The following is a 19,285-nucleotide window of genomic DNA, read 5'->3' as shown; positions in this document are numbered from 1 at the left end:
AAGATAACCAGGGACATTTTCTTGAACTTTCGGATTAAATGATTTATCAGGGGCTGGTGATCAATTCGACTGTTGCCTCCATGGTACAAAGATTCAGGACTGGAGGAAACTCAGTTGCACAACCCCTACCCAGAACGCTTCTCCACATGAGCGCAGGAGTCATCCAGCTTAGACTCAACATCGCCATCCGCAGCAGCACGTACAGCACTAGCCACTCTGTGTTCCTCCTTGAGTTCCTTGAACTTCTTCTCCGCGTCCCAAGTCCAAGGTGTATCCGCTGCAAATAGGAAGTCCATCTCTTCGAGGGTCCGTTGATTTGACTCAGGGTACAGGGCCCAGACTGTGGTGATGCATTAGCGCACATTCACAATCATCAGTCAAGGGGAGGGTTCTCACCGATTGGAATGCTGATCACGTTGACAGCCGCAAAGATGTACATGGCGTTCTCGTTGATTGCACCGACGATATATGGAAGGACCAAGGTGAGGGTTCTGGAGATGGTCATTAGTAGAAGCCAAAGGCAAAGTACCTTAGTGGGAGAGCGTACCCATTTCCGATGCTCCAGCCAACAACACCCCAGGCATTGCCCTTCGCGCGAACCTGCAACGGGAAAATCTCGCTTGGGTACAGCCACGGCACTGTGAGCCACGTCGCTCCGAAGATACTTGTGTAGAGGAAGACCATCGACGCTGCTGCTGCTCCCCAGCTGCTCGCAGCGTCCAAGTTTCCGCTGGCTCTAGCGTTGAGACCTCCCCGAGAAAGACCACCCACGAGGAACATGGAGACTGCCTGCGCAGTCGAGCCCCAGTATAGTGTCCAACGGCGACCGATCTTGTCGATAGTGAAGACGCAGATGAGCGTGGCGAACATGTAGAAGATGTTGTTCAGACCGGAAACCCAGAGGGCTTTCTGCGGTCCGAACCCGGCGATGTGGAAGATGGCTGTTGTCAAAAGTCGTTAGTAACTTGAAGCAATATGTTCCATAGGTATGGGGAAAACGCCTACTCGGGCCATACATGGTGATTCCTGCGATACCAGTCCAGCACTGGATGATCTGAAGCCAAATGACCAACTGCACTCTTCGCCCGGTGTGAAGTTTCCCTGACTTAAGACCGAAGAGCATGTGGTGATAGCCCGTTCCTTCAGATGAATCTTCAAGTCGAAGGACATCTTGGATGTCGGACAACTCGGCTTCGGCGATGCCATTGACAGTCCCACGCAGTCTTTGCAAGATGTACAACGCCTCTTCGTGTCTGTCGACCTTGCAGAGCCAACGAGGAGATTCCGGGAAGAGGAAACATCCAAAGAGGAGGAACAGCAATGGAATGATCTGGAAGGCGATGGGAAAGCGCCATCGAAAGGCAGACTCTCCATTGTCGATGAAGCTGACACCGTAGCCCAGCCAATACGCAACCACCACGCCAAAGATATTCAGGGTGAACTCCATGGCGATGAAGGAGCCTCTGGAAGTATAGTCCGCCAGCTCGGATGCCCACACCGGTACGATGCCGTTCAGGATGCCAGTGCCTATGCCATTGACGAGCCGGGAGCCGATCATCCAGTTCGCGTTCATGGACGAGCACTGAAGGGAGGCTCCAAAGATGCCCCACAGCGCACCGATAGCGATGGTCTTGATTCTTCCGAATCGGTCACCGATGGAGCCTCCTACCATACAGCCGACGAGGGTACCGAGGTAGAAGACTGACATGATGCCGCCTTGGAGAAGAGTATCGGTGACTACGGGAACACCGTCGTCGTCGACGTAGCCGAATCGCATGAGGTCGATGTAGTGCTTTGCATTGTTGACGCCGCCCATCATTCCTTGGTCATAACCTGTGCAGCCGCATGTAAGTCCTTGACCACTGAGGTATTCTCGTGGTCCTGTAAGTTAGATGAAGTACGTACCGAAGAAGAAGATTGACATTCCCGCGAGGCAGTTGACTGCGATAAGAAGGGCGCGCTTCTCGAATCTCGCGGTGACCATCCATTTGTGTCGTTGATCCATCTTTGCACCGTTCGAGATTCAGGTGTGAAATAATGTTGAAGGCAGTCGATGAACATACTAGGGAAATGTTAATCTGTGCACAGCTGAACAAGAAGGTTTAGTTGAGATCAGACATTATATACGTGGTTCGAAATGCCGGCATCCCACCTCGCTTCCTCGCCTTGATGTTGAACAAACTGCCCTGCCAGACACAGATGTGTTGACTACGTCACCTATGGACCGAAGACTTAACCGTTCGTACTAGTCATCCCGACGCGGGGAAACCCCACGGGGTATGAAGGTGGCTTCATTCTCGGGTTGGGAACATGCCATTCTCAATTACTTTGATGATGCCTGCCAATACTCTTCTGTCCCCTGAGTGATGCCTGGTAAAGGCTCATCCTCATGGCGCTCGCTCTATCAGGGGGGACACATGGATTCGAAACAATCCGACCAATGCAAATCGTGGGGGAGGTGGGGACACGCAACCGATGTTACCATTCAAAGCATAGCGTTCGTCTAAGCAAGTCATGTGTATCTGTCCCTCGAGACGAGCAGTCCGGCTCCCACATCACAGCCTACATGGATGAAGAGTGTCCTTGCTAAAGATTGCTCGATACGCACAAAGGCTGCACAATCAAACCGTATGAAACTGCCATACACCTGCGTTTGGAATTGGACTTTCACTTGACTGACGTCTTCGAAAGCGGACGATCTCGCACCTAGGAGCCACGACACTACTCTCCTAGGAAGGGGTCGGAAGATGAGGATTCTACTACGCGATGTGGTTATCCTCATTAGCGGCATTCAAACTCAATTCGTAGTAACTGACGAGGACATTTATGAGAGTTTGCTGAGTGTGAGCCCCTTTTTCGACAGACGGCAGCATCGTGGGGATTCCTGAGACTAGGTTCCAGAAAGCGGCGGAACTCACCCTTGTCCCCAAAGTAGCGGAGTGTGAGACAGCATAAGATTGACTGATGCAGTCCACTTTTGGATGGGCAGAGATTTTGTTGTCCCTCCTTTGACATGCAAAGTGGAAGATAGAGTCATCCGGGATGGACCGGTTAGGCGCATGTCTCAAAGGGAGGTCATAAAAAGGGCAGAGAGAAGCTTCCCGAGACAAGCCTTTCTTTCTTTGGCCTATCAACCGTCTCTGCTTGAATACCGAGACTTCAAGCATGCAGCCGCAGTTGAATCTCTTTCATAAGCAACACTTGCATGTCTGTACCTGCAGGAATTCTTCATGCAAGTAATGCAAGACTCCTTCATGCCCAGCTTGATCACCCAGACCTGCTCCAATACCTCAAAGGGTGCAAATTATCCATGAGATGGCATTCCCTGCCTAAGTCTCACGCAATCCAGGGCTTCTGTCCACCAAGTGACTGACATCCCAGCTGTGTGGGAATCTTCCCTCATGCCAGTCGGGCCAGGACATTGGGATTCCCATCTGAAGCCCAAAGGCCATTGGCCCTGAACGTGCGTGATATCACTTTGAGTTTGGCAGTCGGATACTGTCGAGTTTCCAAGATTCACCTGCCCCAAGCCTCGACAGATATCTCTCACCTTTCCAAACTTGATCTGAGGCAAGCTCCCGCTTCATTCAGAGATTTCATTTCACTTTCACCATGATCTTGATTTCTTCAGTCGGGGAAGTCTTTTCAAGGTCTTCTTCAGCTGAAATGGAGGGCAGAGATCTCTCCTTCTCTTCCTCTGCTCCCTCTTCCTACTCAACATCTCAAACCTTCCTTGGGGAACCTCCAATCTCTCTCTCCCTCAACTTCTTCCCTTCTTCCACCGAAGGGTGACTTCAAGCTGACTTTGGATAGCTACTGCTCTCTACCTCACTTTGGTCACCAAATGTCGAGATAGATCATCCAAGTCTCCCTCATCCTGACCGGCAGCCTTCCTCTCTTTCAACCTGCCGCAGCAATATTCATACCGCGACCGCCCTTCGTTACCAAAACATCGACAGCCTTTCCGGTACGCAACCTACAAGCAGTCGAGAGTATCATCAAGCGCCCCGAGTCGACGTCGGCTCTTCCTGCCATTCGGCCCAGCTTTCCGTCTCTTCTCCGACTTGGACCTGTCTTTTCAAGGCGCAGACATCGCCAAACAACGTCACAAGAAGCAACCTACTAGAAACACCAAAGCATCATTTTTCAGCTTCAGAAAGAGCTCAGTTGGATCGCACTTGAATTGCCTCCCCGAGGTGATCATATCGAAGGTAGGTCTTCCCATTTTTTACCTCACACCGCTCGACGCGATTTGCTTTGGTGGCCGTTGCCCATTTCACCCTTTGCCCATCTTCCCGTCAGAGAAAGTTAATAACCACCACCAACGCCTACCTCATCTGTTTTACGGACCCTCCTGCCCTGAAACGTCCCTTCCTTGCGGCGTGGTGCGTTGCCTAACTGGCGCTGAGAAGGAGCCATCTCACGCGCCTACCTGTGGCAGTCTGGCAACACCTTTCCTTCTTTTCCCTCTCCTCCGCGCCAAATTCCCTCTCTCGTTTCTACCTCAAACCACCACATCACTTGACCTTCGTCCATCACAATCGTCAACTCGACGGTCTCGGGCTTGGTGAACACCGTGGTCGGGACTCGGATACTCTCCACTCCATTTGTCGCATTACACAGAAGGCAAGCCTTGTCCATGGCCATCAGCAGTTTTGCTTCCCACTCTCATCCTCAAATTTGCGATTGTCGTCGTAAACTAACTTTGGTTTCTCGGCAGTTTTTCCAGAAGCAACCTCACATCATTTCGACTCGCAATTCGCACCCACAACACGACATTCAACTTTAAGACCCCGCAAGTCACGCTACATCATGGCGGGCCGCTCTTTCCGAATGAGCCTGACCCTAGCCGAGAGCGGCGATGATCATGTCGTTTACGCCTCAACTGACGACGGCTTCAACGACGACGACGCCAGTGAGGCTGGCGACGACTTTGCCAATCACCATACAACTGCGCCTTCCTCGACATTGGGTCCGGCTGACCTTATTGATCTTTCCGATGGCGACTTCGCAACCAGACCATCCGACACTGCGGACAACAGCCCCTCCAAGGCCAACCAACCGGTGCCTCCTCAGCCTGATGCGCCCCTCCCGGGAGACAAGCAGAATTCGTCCCTGGACAACTATCCTCAGGCGACCAAGACTCCTGACCCGAGTGCCCAGCCTTTCGTGCCTCTGGAGTAAGTGAACCGCAATCAGCATCTGCGATCCAATCCATTTGGTCCGAATGTCAAGGCTAACAAATTTCTAGGCTAGAGCGTGTTGCCCCCTCGTCCAGCAACTCCTCTTACACCGATGCTCGCCAAAGTCTCGACTCCCGAGATGATCAGATTCAGTCCCTCACCAATCGCGTCAAAGAGCTCGAGCACAGCCACGAGACTCTGAAGCGTGAGAACGACGATCTCGACACCGTCAACGAGAAGCTGAAGCTCAAGGCGCGCAAGGATGATGAGAGCCTTCGAGAACTGAGAGAGCAGCTTGCCGAGGAGCTGAAGCGCAGACTTGGTTCCGAGAAGAAGGCTGTTGAAGTCGATGAGAAAAATGCAGAGCTCCACGTGGAGGTAGCCCGACTTCAGGAAGAAAAGGCTGACATGGAGCCACAACTTGAAGAGTACAAGAAGAAGTTGGATGGGTCCCAGAAGAGCGTCAGGCCTCTGGAAAACATGGTTCACACCCTGCAACGTCAGGTTCTCGACAAAACGCAACGCATCAAGGAGATTCAACTCTTCGCTGCCGACCATCTTGCCAAGAATCCTCAGGATATTCCCGAGTTCGCCACTATGGATCTGTTTCCACATGGCGGTAAGCAGGAGCATCAATCCGGAAAGGAGGTCAATCCGGAGCTTTTGATCTCTTTTGACGGTGCTGCCGACATGAGCGCCTCTGGAAGTCAGCTGAACGAGTCTCAGAGCGAGATCGGAACCCCCTTCACCGTCTCCTCCATCAGAGCCCCCTCAACCCCCCAGCCCCATCATGCTTCCAAAGACCTTCTCGATGACGACCCAGCAGATACACAAAGCCCCCAGACTTTGCCTATCATGACCCCCTCAACCCCTAAGTTGCAGCGGGAAGAGTCACTGACGCCTCAGTCAACCACCGAGTCGCACACCGCCGAGCCCAAAAGCCCCTCCGACGACCTCGCAAGTCCTCCAAAGGACATTAGCGGACTTGATTGGAGTCCCGACTCTGATCAGCTCTGGATCTCTGAGTTCCAGAAAGCTCAGGCCATCCGCAATCACCAGGGAGCTCGAAGCACCGGTCACACTCCCGGTATGTTTACTTATGGGATTCGGTTTGTGCGCCAACACAACAGGCAGAAGCTAATGACAGAGGATGGCATCCCAGATGTTGCATCTCGCAGGGTCATCATGTCAGGTCTTCCCGACGGGGTCCACGTTCAGCGAATTCTCGAACACGTCCGAGGTGGTAAGATTCTGAAGGCTCATACGGTGACGATGGGCAGAGGTGAGGCTCGTAACAATCTTGCTTGCATCGAGTTCGCCGATCCCGAGGATGCAATGGAGTTCTACCGTTTCAATCGATGCCGCGAATTCGGATTCTGCGTCGAGTCCACATCTGTCAGAACCCGCCTGACAATGCCCTCCACCGACTCCTTCCCCTTGAGCGATGCGTTACAGGCTCGTCTAGGTGAGGGTTGTACTCGCTGCCTGTCTGTCACTGATTTTCCGGTCATCCATTTGCAGACTATTCTGGAGTTCGCAGGAATGTCCAACAACTTCGCCGACACAATCACCCACTTCGCCTGTTCTGATGACGGAAGCTTCGAGATCTCCTTCTCCGACATTCGTTGTGCCATCAACATTCGCGAGTACATTCTTCGGTCCAAGTTCTTTGAGGGAGAACGAGAGGGCACTGGCGTGTGCTTCAAACCTGACCCCTGCGATGCTCCTGTTGAGAGCCTTCAGATTCCGTTCCTGCCCATCAAGGCCACGTCTGACTTGACAATCTTGGACCCGAAGAATGCTCGTCTCTTCATGACTGAAGAGCAAAGAAAGCTGGACAGCGAGCTGCTTCAAGAGCAGGTCATGGCAGCGGCTGACCCAGATGATGCCGACGCTTTTCATGAGCAAGATCTTAGAAAGAACATCGTCTGGGAAAACAAAGTGGACTGGGACAGCTTTACGCCCTACATGGCCTTCGACAAGGACCAACGCCGAAGAGTGCTGCACAGGAAAGATCCCGAGTCTGGCGCTGTCCAAACCCAATATTTTGGTAGTTGGGTGCAGTCTCCTGCGGAGTCGCGCAAGGAGTGGCTGCACCACAATCAGCACAGCCCCCACCCATGGACTCAGACAACTGCCGATCTTTTCTATGCCGCTACTGGCGACATTGATATGCGCAAGGTGAATCTTTACCTGAAAAGCAAAAAGGACAACGTTGCGAAGTTGGAAGATGACAAGACTAACAAGTGCGATGATAGAGCATCGTTGTCGACGACGGAGGTCTTGACGGAGACGCCGACCAGGCTTTGAACACCCCGACGGCCAGGGAGATTCGGCGGCAGGCATCGTCCACCACCTCCTTCTACTCAGCCGAATCCCCTCTCTCGGAAGTCAACCGCGGATACATGACCCTCGACGACACTTCTCAGCATGTCCCAATGGGCGTCTTCGTCAACCACGTTGGCAGCAGCTCGGGGCTGGCCATTCCCTCTCTTTTGGACGGAGATACCAACGTCGATATGAATAACTCTGTACAACGCACGCAGAATTTACCCCCACACAAGCGTGGCAAAACCCGTGGAAGCACCTCCGGCTACTCCTCTCCTGCTCCCTCGATCATGGATGACGATACTGGAGGACAAGTCTGCGGCATCTCGAAGGCAGGCTTCAACCAGCTTGCTGCCAAGATTGCGAGAGACACAAAGGCGACATCTAGCAAGTCGATTGGAAAAAGACCAGTTGCGCAGGCTCACTTTTGGTAAGGCGTTCGGTTGGAAGGCCTGGTTCTCATATTTGGAAGGTCGTTTGGCGAATATTGGGGTTAGTATGGACATTGCAGAACTTGCTTTGCTGCAGACAGCAGCGTAATATTCAGGTGATTTCTGGTCGTGGGCCAGCAGTATACCACATGACGGTGGTAAAGCGGGAGCATGGTTCATCAGATACACTAGTAGATAGAGAACACCAACAGCAGTATCATCAATCTTCGTGCAGCGACAAGTTTCGTGACCTACATCAGTGCCCCTAGTCATGATTGCATGATTTCATTGTTTGGAATAGCGACCGCTGGGACGCTTTATACTAGAATACATATGCCTATCTGCCCGGATAAGACTACCGTAGCGCCGAAAACCTTGGCTTTCGGTCCATCGCAGAATTGCATGCTTGGTTCTGTCACTCCCTTGGGGACACCGGCATGTGGCTGCCGTCCTCATAACTGTAAGACGGGCCCAGGACATCCCCTCTCGCTTCATTGGCTTCCGCCTTGAATCACCACGAAAGCGTAGGCTGCACTCTCGGCGGAGGCTCGTCCGTGACGACCAACATCTCATCACCCTCTCCCTCCCCCTCCCCCTCCTCTTCCTCCTCGTCCTCCATCGCCTCTTCATCCTGCACCTCCTGCGCCGCCGCCACCTCCGGGTCGCCGCCCTCGAAGGCCTCGGAGACGGACGAGTACTTGCGCTGCGACCAGCCGGGGCTGAGGTACTTGTCGAGCGTGCCGTTGCCGTTCTTGCCCTTGACGGGGGTGGGGTTGTTGAGGAGGTACTTTTTGGTCATGTAGCGCGGGATGTTGGACTCGGGCTCCCAGGTGGGGTTCTGGTCGGGGGGCCAGTTGCCCTTCCAGCGGACGGCGAAGTAGCGGACGGGTTTGCCGCGTACGTGGCGGATTTGCAGGCCTTCGAGGCGGAGGACTTCGTAGACGTCGGAGAGCTCGTCGCGGTCTGGGTCGAGGACGTTGATTGTTGATTTTGAGGGGGAGGGTTTTGGGAGGAGTTTTGGTTTTGGTTTCGGGGTGGCGGCGGATTCGGTTGGGTTGATGGGCTGCGATGGTGGTGGTGGTGGTCGGGATAAGCTCCAGGGGGTTGCGCTTTGGGCTGCGGGCGTGAAGCCTGTTCGTGGGGGTATGGCTGTTGTTGGGGCTGGAGGGGCGGAGGCGGTTGTTCGTGGGGTCGAGACGACGGTGCCGGAGAGGGAGTTTGTTCGCGGTTTTGATTTTAAGGCAACGCCGTTGATTGGGGGTGTGATTGCTGTCTCCTTGATGTTTGGTGGTGGTTGCCATTGTTTTGGTGTTGGTGTTGTGGTTTTTGAGGATGTTGGTTGGAGGTGTGGTGAGGATGATGATGGTGGGTCTCTCATTGATAGAAGGGAACGTTTGGGTGGGATTGGAGGTTGGATGGGTGTAATCTTCTTCGCTCCTGCTGGAGGCGTGGACTCATATGTTGCTGAAGCTTGTGGTACGGGAGGGAATGTTTGAGGTGGTGGTCGAGCTGCTTGTGATGTGGGAGGTAGAGGCGGTAGTGCTGGTGAGCTCGTAGCTACTCTTGACGAGTCGAAAGGTGTGCTCCGGCCGCTATCCGTCTCAATTCCCGGCAGTAACCTCGAAAGCGTCGGCCCAGGTGATATTCTCCTCCGCTTCTTAACCGGCGGCTCCAAGCTGGGCATAGCACCCTCCTCCCTCGAATCGTATTCCTCCTCCGCCAAAGAATCCGCCGCAGAAACCGGCTCGTCCCCATTAAGCTGCCGAAAGATGGCCTCCTCGTCATCCGGTGTCTCCGTACCACCCTCCGCCTCCGTCTCCAGCTCCCGGAACTCCTCCAGCCGCGCCTTTGACGGCGTCGAAAGCGACGGCGCACCTTTCTTCGGCCGGCCAGGCTTCCTCTTCCCATGGCCCTCCACCGGCGTCTCGGCCCTCGCAGCCGCCATCTCCGCCTTCGTCCTGCGCTTCCTCTTGCCCGTGACAACATCCTTCCGCGGCGTATCCTTCACGCCATTCCTCAGCACCAGCATCCCCCTCTCGCGCGCCTCCGCCTCCGCCACGGCCCGCACATTCTCTTCTTCCTCCCTGCGGCGCTCCTCCTCGTCCCGCTCAGCCGCGCGCGCCGCGCACCAGTCCTCGTACGCCGCGGGAGACACATAGTCCGTGACGCGCTCCGCGTCCACCACGAGCCGCGCCGCGGGGAGATCGCTCCAGCCGACGATGTACTGCAGGCGCTTCTTACCGTCCTGCGAGAGCGGCGGCGGCACGAAGAACTCGTCGCGGATGTAGGCGGTGCTGTCGCGCACGGGGACGAGGGTTATTGGGCGCAGCGGCGGGCCGGTGCCGGGGGTGTAGGGGCGGTAGGTTGCGATGTCTTTGAAGACGACGGCGAGCTCGACGTGGGAGGACGAAGAGGTGGTGTTGGGCTGGCGGGAGGTCGGAGAGGGCCGGCCGAACCAGACGGTGGTTCGTCGCGACATGGTTGTCACCTTCTTCTGAGAGTCACCATGCGGCAGGAGATTTTTGACTCGTTCTTCGGGCCTGGTGGCGGGCTTGGGGGAGGAATTTCGTCGTCCGGTCGTCGGAAGGGGTTCGCGGTTTTGGAGTTCGTGTCGTCTCGTGTCTGTCGCAACCCCCGAACCACGCCGCAGTACAGGGAAATCGCAACAACTCGTCAACGCCGGCAGCTGCGGATGTCAGAAAATTTGTGTCGATGATCTGAGAGGTCGCCGCATTCGAGGAATTTACGTACATGATTTTCGAGGCCGGTTTGCGGCAGGGACACACCGTTTCGTGCTGAGGTCTGGTTGCTTTGTGACGTGTGAGAGGGGAGGAAATCTAACGCCTTTAGATCTAAATTAGTCTTTTTCTCAGCACAGGCTGCCATTAAGATTAGCGCAGCACTTTTTGCTAATAAGAAAAGCCTCTAAAAGGTATAATATAACTTTAAAAATTAATAGAACTAAGTATGGAAACTTATAAATAAAAAAAGAATATTAAAATTTAAGTTTTTTTTTACTTTTTCCTACTTCTTCTATTTCTAACTTTAATATTTCTTATAAGTAGTACTTTAACTTTTAAATAAAAGTATTTAAATAATAATTTAATTTTAATTAAGCTTTATTTATAAAATTTAAGCTTTTTAAATATTAAATAATTAATAATTAGCTTTATTACTACTTAAACTACTTTAGAACTTAAAAGTATACTAGGTTTACACCTCTTATATACTAAATCTACTACTTATACTTAGATTTTAGTAATAATAAACAGTTAGGCATGTCGGCTCTTCTTAATCCCGGGAATTCAAGCCCAACCCGTGGACGCGCGCCAGCCATAAGGGTCATTCGATCTGGGGAAGCAAGTGCTGCAAAGAGGCCCGTGCATTAGCTGCGGCTGGGCGGCGGCTGCTGTGAGAGGCGCTCGAAGTGGGCGTCAAATCTTTGTGGACCGAGCTTGACCTCATCGCAAGCTCCATCCAGCAGCTTCGTCACTTTTCTTTCCGAAAGGAAAACACCAAGCGGGAGAAAAATCTCCACTCCACCCAATTCAATTCCTCGGATCACCACGAAACACCCAGAGACGCAAGCACACGTCCACGATGCTCACCCCCACGAGCACATTCGCTCTCCGCCTGGCCGGCCAGGGCGCCGCCCGCGCCTCCATCGCCCGCACTATCGCATGCCCGTACTCGACGACCTCAAAGACATCCACCCCCACCGGCCGCCCGATCGGTCTCGCTCCCTCGTCGCCGCTCGCCCGCAGCAGCGCCGTCTTCTCGTCCTCCTCCCCGATTCTCGCCTGCGTCGTCCGCCAGCCCTGCGCCCAGCGCAATGCCTCAACCTCCGCAACCTCCCCCGCGGCGTCGCAAAAGTCCGCGTTCCCCACGGCGGCGCAGCAGGGCGACAGGCTCGACTGGAACACCTTCTTTGCGCTGCGCAAGTCCCGCCGCAGGTGGCAGCTGGGCTTCAGCGTCGTGACGTTCGGTGCGTCCTTCGTCGGCGGGGCGGGCGTGCTCGCTACCGGCGTCGCGGACCCCCTGGTCTCGCAGGTGCCGCTGGACCCCTTCATCACGCTTGGTCTTATGACGATGAGCTTCGGTGCGCTGGGGTGGCTGATTGGGCCGAGCGTGGGATCGCTTGTGTTTTACACGCTGAACAAGAGGTGGAAGAACCAGATGACAGTGGTGAGTATTTTCATGTGTAGTCGTGCGGGGCACGCGCCCAATGATCTGATGTTTGGGATGCTGATGAAATTTTGCGTGTAGAAGGAGAAGGAGTTCTTTGCTCGCATCAAGAAGAACCGTGTCGACCCCTCTGTCTCCTCTGTCGGTAACCCTGGTATGTTGCCCTTGTATCCGCTAATCGGATGGTTGTTTGCTGACATTTGCAAAGTCCCTGATTTCTACGGCGAGAAGATCTCCAGCGTCGCAGGCTACCGCCAATGGCTCAAGGACCAGCGTGCCTTCAACCGCAAGCGCGTCACCTTCGTGTAAAAGACGACCTCCTCATCAACTCGGCACATCGCGGCTTGACAGCACACAAACTTTTGTATTCATCTCTTAAGGTTAATCAGGATTCATCATGGCTCTTGGGCGTAGGCCGCCCTCCTCTCTTTGTAGCAATAGGGATATCGCGTGGGAAAAGTATGTATGATGACGGCAGTCCCCCCTTGTCAGAACAAATCCAACTTCATCGAAACCAAAAACTAGTTGACCTTTTCTTCTCTTCTTGTTCACGTGAATGGCAATGTCGGGTCGATCTCGGCTTTCCATGCCCTCATACCTCCCTTGATATCGCCAACGAATCTGCCGTTGTTGTTCAGGCCTAGATCCTTGAGGCGCTTGGCGGCTAGTTGGGAGTCATTGCCAACTCTGCAGACCAAGTAGATTGGTGCGTCTTCGGGCAAGTCTGTCGGTATCCACTCGGGCTGTGGTGGTGTCCCATCTTTCGTTGCTTGGGTATGCTTCATGAAAGTTGAGATCGGTATGCTTATCGCGCCGTCAATGCTGCAGATATCGAAGTTTTCCTTCTCCCTGACGTCTAGAAGGAGATGCTTAGCAGAGCCTGCCTTGGAAAGACGCTCATACTCGGTAGCGGTGATCCGCTCTTCGGGTCCTAGGATATTGACAGGAGCAGTGACGCCACAGAAGGACACATAATCCAATGAACCAGACCGCAACGTCTCCAACGACAATGTCGACTGCGCCGAGCAAGCGAAGCAGTCCTTCCTCCTCCCGCGCATACGAACAGACCTGAACGGTCCCGATGGCGCAGCCCCCGAGAAGATCAGTAGAGACGGCGCGGCTGCTTCCTTGACCTTGACTTCAGGATCAACGGCCCCCGCAGCGACGAGCTTGATTGCCTCGAGGGCTTGCAGTACACCCATCACGCCCACGACCGGGCCCAGAATGCCCCCCTCGCCGCAACTGACAACGCTGTCGGGCGGCGGTGGCTTTGGGAAAACACATCGGTAACATGGCCCGCCCTCCAAGCTTCCCTGAGGTGCTGCCGGGGAGTTGAGGATAATGAGCTGACCGTCGGTGCGGAACGCTGAAGCTGAGACGAGAGGCTTTTGGAGGAGAACGCAGATGTCGGAGATGAGGTAGCGAGAGGTCGGGTGATCGGTGCAGTCGAGGACGATGTCGTATTGGGAGACGATTTCTTCGGCGTTCTGGGGCGTAAGATGTGTTTTATGGGCTTGATAGGTGACGGTTGGGTTCAATCTGAGATGTTTAGTCACAAGGTGTAGGAGATTGATGGAACGGTTTTTTGGTACCCCTTCAAATATGCGATTGCACTGTCGATCTTGAACATGCCAACTCTCTCCGTTGAATGCGCCACCTGCCGGTGGAGGTTGGAGACCTCGACAACATCCCCGTCAACCAGGCCGATGGTGCCGGCCCCTGCTCCGGCGATGTAAGCTGCTGCGGGGCATCCCAGTCCACCGGCTCCGATGAGGAGAACCTTGGAGTTTTTCAGCCTCAACTGGCCTGCAACATTTTAGCGTCGTTAATCATCCATGTCACGATCTGACTCTAACCTTTCACTCCCATGGCCGGGATAATCAGCTGCCGCCCATATCTCTCATACTCCTCCGCCAAGAGGGGCCATTTCCATGGTTGCTGCTGCTGCTGCTGCTGCTCATCGCGAGGTTCTTTTTCAGCTTGTGCGAGCTTTTCTTTCAAGTTTCGAAGATCAGCCTCCGCTTCGGCGACCTTCCGCCTCAGATCCTCGATCTTGCCCATTTTCTTTCTTGGAGGGGCCGTGACAGCTTTGGCGGGGTGAGTCGCGCACATGCGCGGGCATTTGTGCATTTTGTACAAAAGTCGGAGGGGCCAATCCCGACCGCCGACCCCACGATTTGAATGGACCCGCTTTTGTCGGACCCCACCTCGAATTTTTGAAAGCTTGGGCAGTCCTGAACCCTGACCAGTGCCTTCCTCAACCTCGAACCAGCGACTTCAACTTTTGCGCCGACCGAATTTTCACGCCTACGAATCGCGAATTTCAAGGTCGCAAACACCCATCATGGTACGTCGCAATTCAACTCTCCTCACGAAGAATCAAGCTGACCCTCCCAGGCTCCCACCGCCCCAACATCCCTCTCCGCCCGCGAGAAGCGCATGGCCCGAATCCGCGGCGACATCCACCCCCTCGCTCCTCACAAAACCCACCGCGCCGAAGCCCAGGTCGACGACGCCTTCCTCACGAACAAGAAAGACAAGCGCACGATGAAGCACTCCGCCTTCGTCTCCAAGATCAGCAAGGCCAGCAGCAAGAAGACGCTCAAGCGCCGGCGCCCGTCCAAGAAGCTCGTGACCACAATGGAGTCGCTCGCCGACGCGCTGCCGGACCTCGCGGACGACGGCGAGACGGCGCACAGCCTCGAGCAACTGAGGGAGGGCAAAGTGCGGCACAAGAGTTTGAAGAGCAGGCCTGGCGCGCTGAAGAGGAAGGAGAAGGTTGTCAGGGGGGAGATGGCGAGGTTTGGGGCGAGTATGGCGGCGCTGGCGAATGTACCGGCGGCGCCGGTGCCGGTTGCTGCTGCTCCTGCGGCCAAGGTTGACGGTGGTGATAATGTCGCCATGGGAGATGCGGCCGCGGAGGAGACGAGTGCGACGGCTGGACGGTGGGCGGCGTTGAGGAGGCATATTTCGAGTACGATGGAGACGAACCCGGCGTTTAGCAGACAGGGACCTTGAATTGGCGACTTGGGATGGAATCAAACCAAGTACAACGATTAGAATTGCGTCGGCCTTATTCCACGATGAAGCCAATGACAGAAGGAAAATCAGGTGGCGACCGGCATGAATTCCGACTCTCTCGGTCAAGCTCTCAGCAGCCAATCCGCGAGTTTCTTGCAAGGACTACAAATATTGAAGACAGGCACAGATAGAGGATTGTGGGAGCAAAATCTCCAATGAGCAGAAGTGGTCGTCTGCATGAGGTTGGAGCTGTCTAAGGGGGGTTTGCTCGGGCAGCCCAATGACGGAGTAGGAAGAGAATGTACGGCTGCTCGATTCACAGTTCAAAAGACTCGCGAACTTCGAACACCTATTGATTAACAACAAGCGGGCCACAGATCAAAGTTGCCAGGAAAGCGGTGGAAGATACAAAAGCACGCAATACCCAGTACACACTATTTCAAATTTTGGCTAGCGTATCTCAGCATGATGTTTAGACTTCGAGCATTTGCGATGCCCCTCTGTATCATGCTTACGATTACCGACTGGGTAAGATGTATGCCTAACGTGCTGCATGCCCCAATCACTTCATAGATCGCCAGCCTGCTGCTGGAACATGACAAATTACATGCATGATTGCATTCAGCCCCAATGTTGGTGACTGGCCCCTGCAAGCTTCCAGGATCACTGAATGATTGGCCGGATTGTCACCAGAACACGGTTGTCCCCATTGGGAATTGATAACACCCACCAGAGCCAACCACAATTCTAGTAGGAAACATGTCGACATTTACTAACTGATAAGAGTATTGCAACATGAAAGCCTCGCGAGCCAGGTTCCTTGAGAAACCTAAAGTCTCTTTTGGCGGTCATGCGCCGCTGGCGAGGGTAATCCTACGGTACTCAGCTCGCCCGATTGGTGTATTGATCCTCAAGTCACTCGTTGATCGAACATGGCCCCCACGCACATGTAGCCCTGAGGACAGCACGTAGGACTTCCCTATTTTTGGTGGGAGTCTGCCCTGTAGTGCCATGGTGGGCTGCCTCGAGAAGATCAGGCTGTGCTAGCAACAGCAAAGACGAGCTGCTTACCGACTACTTATTCTGTCTGTACACCCCCAGGCTTTTACTTGTCCGTGGCTTTATACTAACGTTTCTCACGAATAGATCACATATCATTCCTTTCACCACTTATGGACTAGACCGAAAGCTTCCTTGCGACTTCATGATGGCCACATATTTGGCATTGCCTGATGATCCACCGTCCGAATCAATCAGTTCCAAGCCACCCCCAAATGAGAATCTGACTTCCCTGTTGGAAGGCTCTGAGCCCACCGAGCAACCCAAGCACCATCAACCCCCAAAATCATCAGAGACGACACAAACCCGCACTCTGCTCATCTTCCGAGAATTGATTTATGGATTGATTTCCCTCGCCGTAGCAGCTACTTCGTTTCTTGGGCTGTTGGCTTTACTCAGAGCATACGACAGCAAACCAGAGCCGAAATGGTCGTTCGTACCATGGACCCAACGAATCACTCTTAACACAATGGTTTCGATAGTTTCGACTGTTTTCCGCAGCTGCATTCTTTTTCCAGTGGCAACCTGTATCAGTCAGTTTGGCTGGATCTGGATGATGAAACCCGTTGGAAGGTCTCTTCAAGATCTTCCGTCCTACAATTCTGCCAGTGGAGGACCAGTCGGAAGCCTCAATCTCCTCTGGAGGCTTCGATTCTGGTAAGTTCATAACATCTTCTCGAAACGCAATGCACTAACAACTTCGCCGCTTCCAGGCACTACGCAAGCATTGGTGCTACTATAACGCTAATCGCATTCGCTTCGGGTCCCTTTATCCAACAGAGTGTTACGTACGAGCTTCGATCCGTCATCGACCATGCATTCAGTCCCAGCGCTAACGCAGTGGCGGCCTATTCCTGGGGCGAAGGCACGTTGGGCTGGAGTTACCCCCAATACGCCTGTATGCAATTTAAGCAGTTCTCTTATTTGGCTTACCGCTAACCAGTGAATTTTATAGTCCAGCAACTTCCATACAACATGACAGCCGCCATCCTTGCAGGACTATTTGCCCCAGATCAGACATCACCCCCTCAACCACTCTCGAATTGTCCCACAGGTAATTGCGCTTGGGAGTCGTTTGGCACGCTCGGCGTGAACTCCAAATGCGTTGATATATCATCGCGCGTGGAGAAACGTATGGATAACAACACCGAGTATTACTTCGAGGCACCGGGTGACCCCTTGCTTCAGAAAACTTTCGACCGGGCCGGATCAGACATGTATCGCATATTTTACCTTACATCCAACATTCCCGCAGACATGAATATGTCATATGTTGAGCCATTCCTCAATTTGACAGCGGCTATGATTCTCGTTGATTGGGTAAAGGTTTGGCCTAGTGACCCGTCGGTTGACACCTCGACTACTTATCAACTACTCGGTCAGAACTCAAGAATCGAGGCCCGCCGCTGCGCTGTTTACTTTTCGGCCAAAGAGGTACTTCCGCGAGTAGAAAATGGTGTATACTCAGAGGAAGTCTTGCAGGAGATCACACAACCCAACAATCTCCAGTTCCTGGATGAAGGTGGAAAAATTGGCGCACGCAAGTACTTCGTCTACATACACGATTTCCCGGACACCTTAGTATTTCAACTTCCCGGTCTTCCGCCAAACAGAAGAAACAACTTCACTGTTCCAGTAACAGCTTTCATTCCTATCTACAGCCAGATGATGCACGATCTCCAAGGTCAAGTCTCCTTTGGCACTCGCGATATAAGTAACACCACAACACCTCTTTTGCTATACAAGGCAAACAGTGTCAGACAGTCAATCCAAAACATGGCCGACTCCATCACAAATGAGATGCGAAGAAACGAATCCAGTATAAATCCTGAACACACAGTTCAAGGCCACGTCTGGATTCAGCAGCAATTCGTCGTTGTGCGCTGGGCGTGGCTGGCCCTTCCCGCAACCATGCTCGTGTTGACGTCCCTATTCCTCGCTGCCACAATCGTGGAAACGCGCAGGAAGGATGTCGGTGTGTGGCTGTCAAGCCCATTGGCGCTTTTCTTCAACGCGCGTCTGGACTCGAGCGGCAAAGACGTTTTATTCAATGCGAGCTCCAAATCTCTCAATACAGCTGATGGTATGGTCCAGGTTACGGCGGGGCTCAAGGCTAGCATTGTCAAAGGTTCTCGCATGATCCATGTGGTAGCGAAAGAGCCTGTCAAGACGAAAGACGAAGATTTTGAAATGAGATCGCTTAGGAGACTCTCACTCGGTCCGATTGAGACCAGCATGTTTGAGGATAGAGCAGGTTTTGCAGACGATCTTGGCAGAACTCCGGGAGCAACAGTCATGCATCGAAAGGCATAGCGATGGGAAAGGATTACTCTTGACTGCTCTTCTCCAAGGAAGGTATGTAATAGACCGCAAACTCGTTTTCATTTGAGTAAGTATGCAGTCGGGCCGTCTACTCAGACATCGGAAACAGTTCACAAGTTTATTGGTAATCGATACATTTGTAGTAATGCTGGAAGCGATGAGTTGCAGCGCCCCCCCTGTTCCATGGCCATCGATGATTGGGCTCCTCCAGTTGCATATTGGGCTAACCCAGCTCGTTGGTTGGATCAACGTCAGAGACCACCCCCCTGCCTCTCAAAACCCCGTGATGACGGCCGAGAACTTGGCGCCTCAGGTGGGGAATTGACAACCCTCCGTCACCATAGCCTCGCATCTGCGAAAATTTGACTTCTACTTTCCATTTATTTTGACTATCTATCCTTTTTGCAAATCACTAGTACGTACCGCTTCGAAGTTATTCATAATCGATGAAACACTCAGCCAACAAACTTGATCGGCGAGGTCAACTTGATTTTGGGACAGGAATGCCCTGGATGCTGCAACCAAATTCGCGCGGATCAGGCCTCACGATACCCTATGTCGACGTACCGCCCCGAACAGACTGTCCCACGCACCCGAAGCTACCTCCACGAAGACAGCTCCGATGGCACTAGACCCCCTTTTCCAAAACGACAAAGAGGACAGAGCTCTGATAACGAATGTGGAAGGGGCGAGGAGATACGGCAGGCGAAGCTAAGGCATGAGGATTACACCGTGGGATGGATTTGCGCTCTTCCA

General features: G+C 53.4%; 6 protein-coding genes across 6 annotated transcripts; 3 read left to right on the top strand and 3 right to left on the bottom strand.

Annotated features, from left to right (window-relative positions):
• Positions 1-125: 125 nt before the first annotated feature.
• CGGC5_v000382 (Sugar transporter STL1) lies at positions 126-2,005 on the bottom strand (the record flags this gene model as incomplete). The annotated part of the gene is made up of 5 exons (XM_032036981.1): positions 126-340; positions 397-491; positions 548-941; positions 1,006-1,833; positions 1,906-2,005. The coding sequence occupies 5 exons, from the start codon at positions 2,003-2,005 to the stop codon at positions 126-128; spliced, it is 1,632 nt and encodes a 543-aa protein (XP_031884312.1).
• Positions 2,006-4,812: 2,807 nt separating this feature from the next.
• CGGC5_v000381 (uncharacterized protein) lies at positions 4,813-7,945 on the top strand (the record flags this gene model as incomplete). Its single annotated transcript, XM_032036980.1, has 3 exons — positions 4,813-5,180; positions 5,252-7,364; positions 7,442-7,945. 3 exons carry the CDS (start codon positions 4,813-4,815, stop codon positions 7,943-7,945), a joined length of 2,985 nt encoding a protein of 994 aa, XP_031884313.1.
• Positions 7,946-8,453: 508 nt separating this feature from the next.
• On the bottom strand, positions 8,454-10,828 carry CGGC5_v000380 (uncharacterized protein; the record flags this gene model as incomplete). Its single annotated transcript, XM_066150666.1, has 2 exons — positions 8,454-10,628; positions 10,694-10,828. The coding sequence occupies 2 exons, from the start codon at positions 10,826-10,828 to the stop codon at positions 8,454-8,456; spliced, it is 2,310 nt and encodes a 769-aa protein (XP_066009682.1).
• Positions 10,829-11,542: 714 nt separating this feature from the next.
• On the top strand, positions 11,543-12,436 carry CGGC5_v000379 (Presequence translocated-associated motor subunit pam17; the record flags this gene model as incomplete). The annotated part of the gene is made up of 3 exons (XM_032036978.1): positions 11,543-12,127; positions 12,209-12,281; positions 12,336-12,436. 3 exons carry the CDS (start codon positions 11,543-11,545, stop codon positions 12,434-12,436), a joined length of 759 nt encoding a protein of 252 aa, XP_031884315.1.
• Positions 12,437-12,675: 239 nt separating this feature from the next.
• UBA4 (Adenylyltransferase and sulfurtransferase uba4) lies at positions 12,676-14,257 on the bottom strand (the record flags this gene model as incomplete). The annotated part of the gene is made up of 3 exons (XM_032036977.2): positions 12,676-13,666; positions 13,720-13,933; positions 13,984-14,257. The coding sequence occupies 3 exons, from the start codon at positions 14,255-14,257 to the stop codon at positions 12,676-12,678; spliced, it is 1,479 nt and encodes a 492-aa protein (XP_031884316.2).
• A 214-nt stretch (positions 14,258-14,471) lies between these two features.
• CGGC5_v000377 (uncharacterized protein) lies at positions 14,472-18,520 on the top strand (the record flags this gene model as incomplete). Its single annotated transcript, XM_032036975.2, has 8 exons — positions 14,472-14,474; positions 14,525-15,072; positions 15,441-15,449; positions 15,526-15,676; positions 16,202-16,233; positions 16,295-16,864; positions 16,921-17,105; positions 17,163-18,520. The coding sequence occupies 8 exons, from the start codon at positions 14,472-14,474 to the stop codon at positions 18,518-18,520; spliced, it is 2,856 nt and encodes a 951-aa protein (XP_031884226.2).
• Positions 18,521-19,285: the final 765 nt, after the last annotated feature.

Source organism: Colletotrichum fructicola (genome assembly GCF_000319635.2).
Source record: "Colletotrichum fructicola Nara gc5 chromosome Unknown KSG_Nara_v1_contig01, whole genome shotgun sequence".
Lineage (NCBI taxonomy): Eukaryota > Fungi > Ascomycota > Sordariomycetes > Glomerellales > Glomerellaceae > Colletotrichum > Colletotrichum fructicola.
This window is presented reverse-complemented; position numbering and strand designations above follow the sequence as displayed.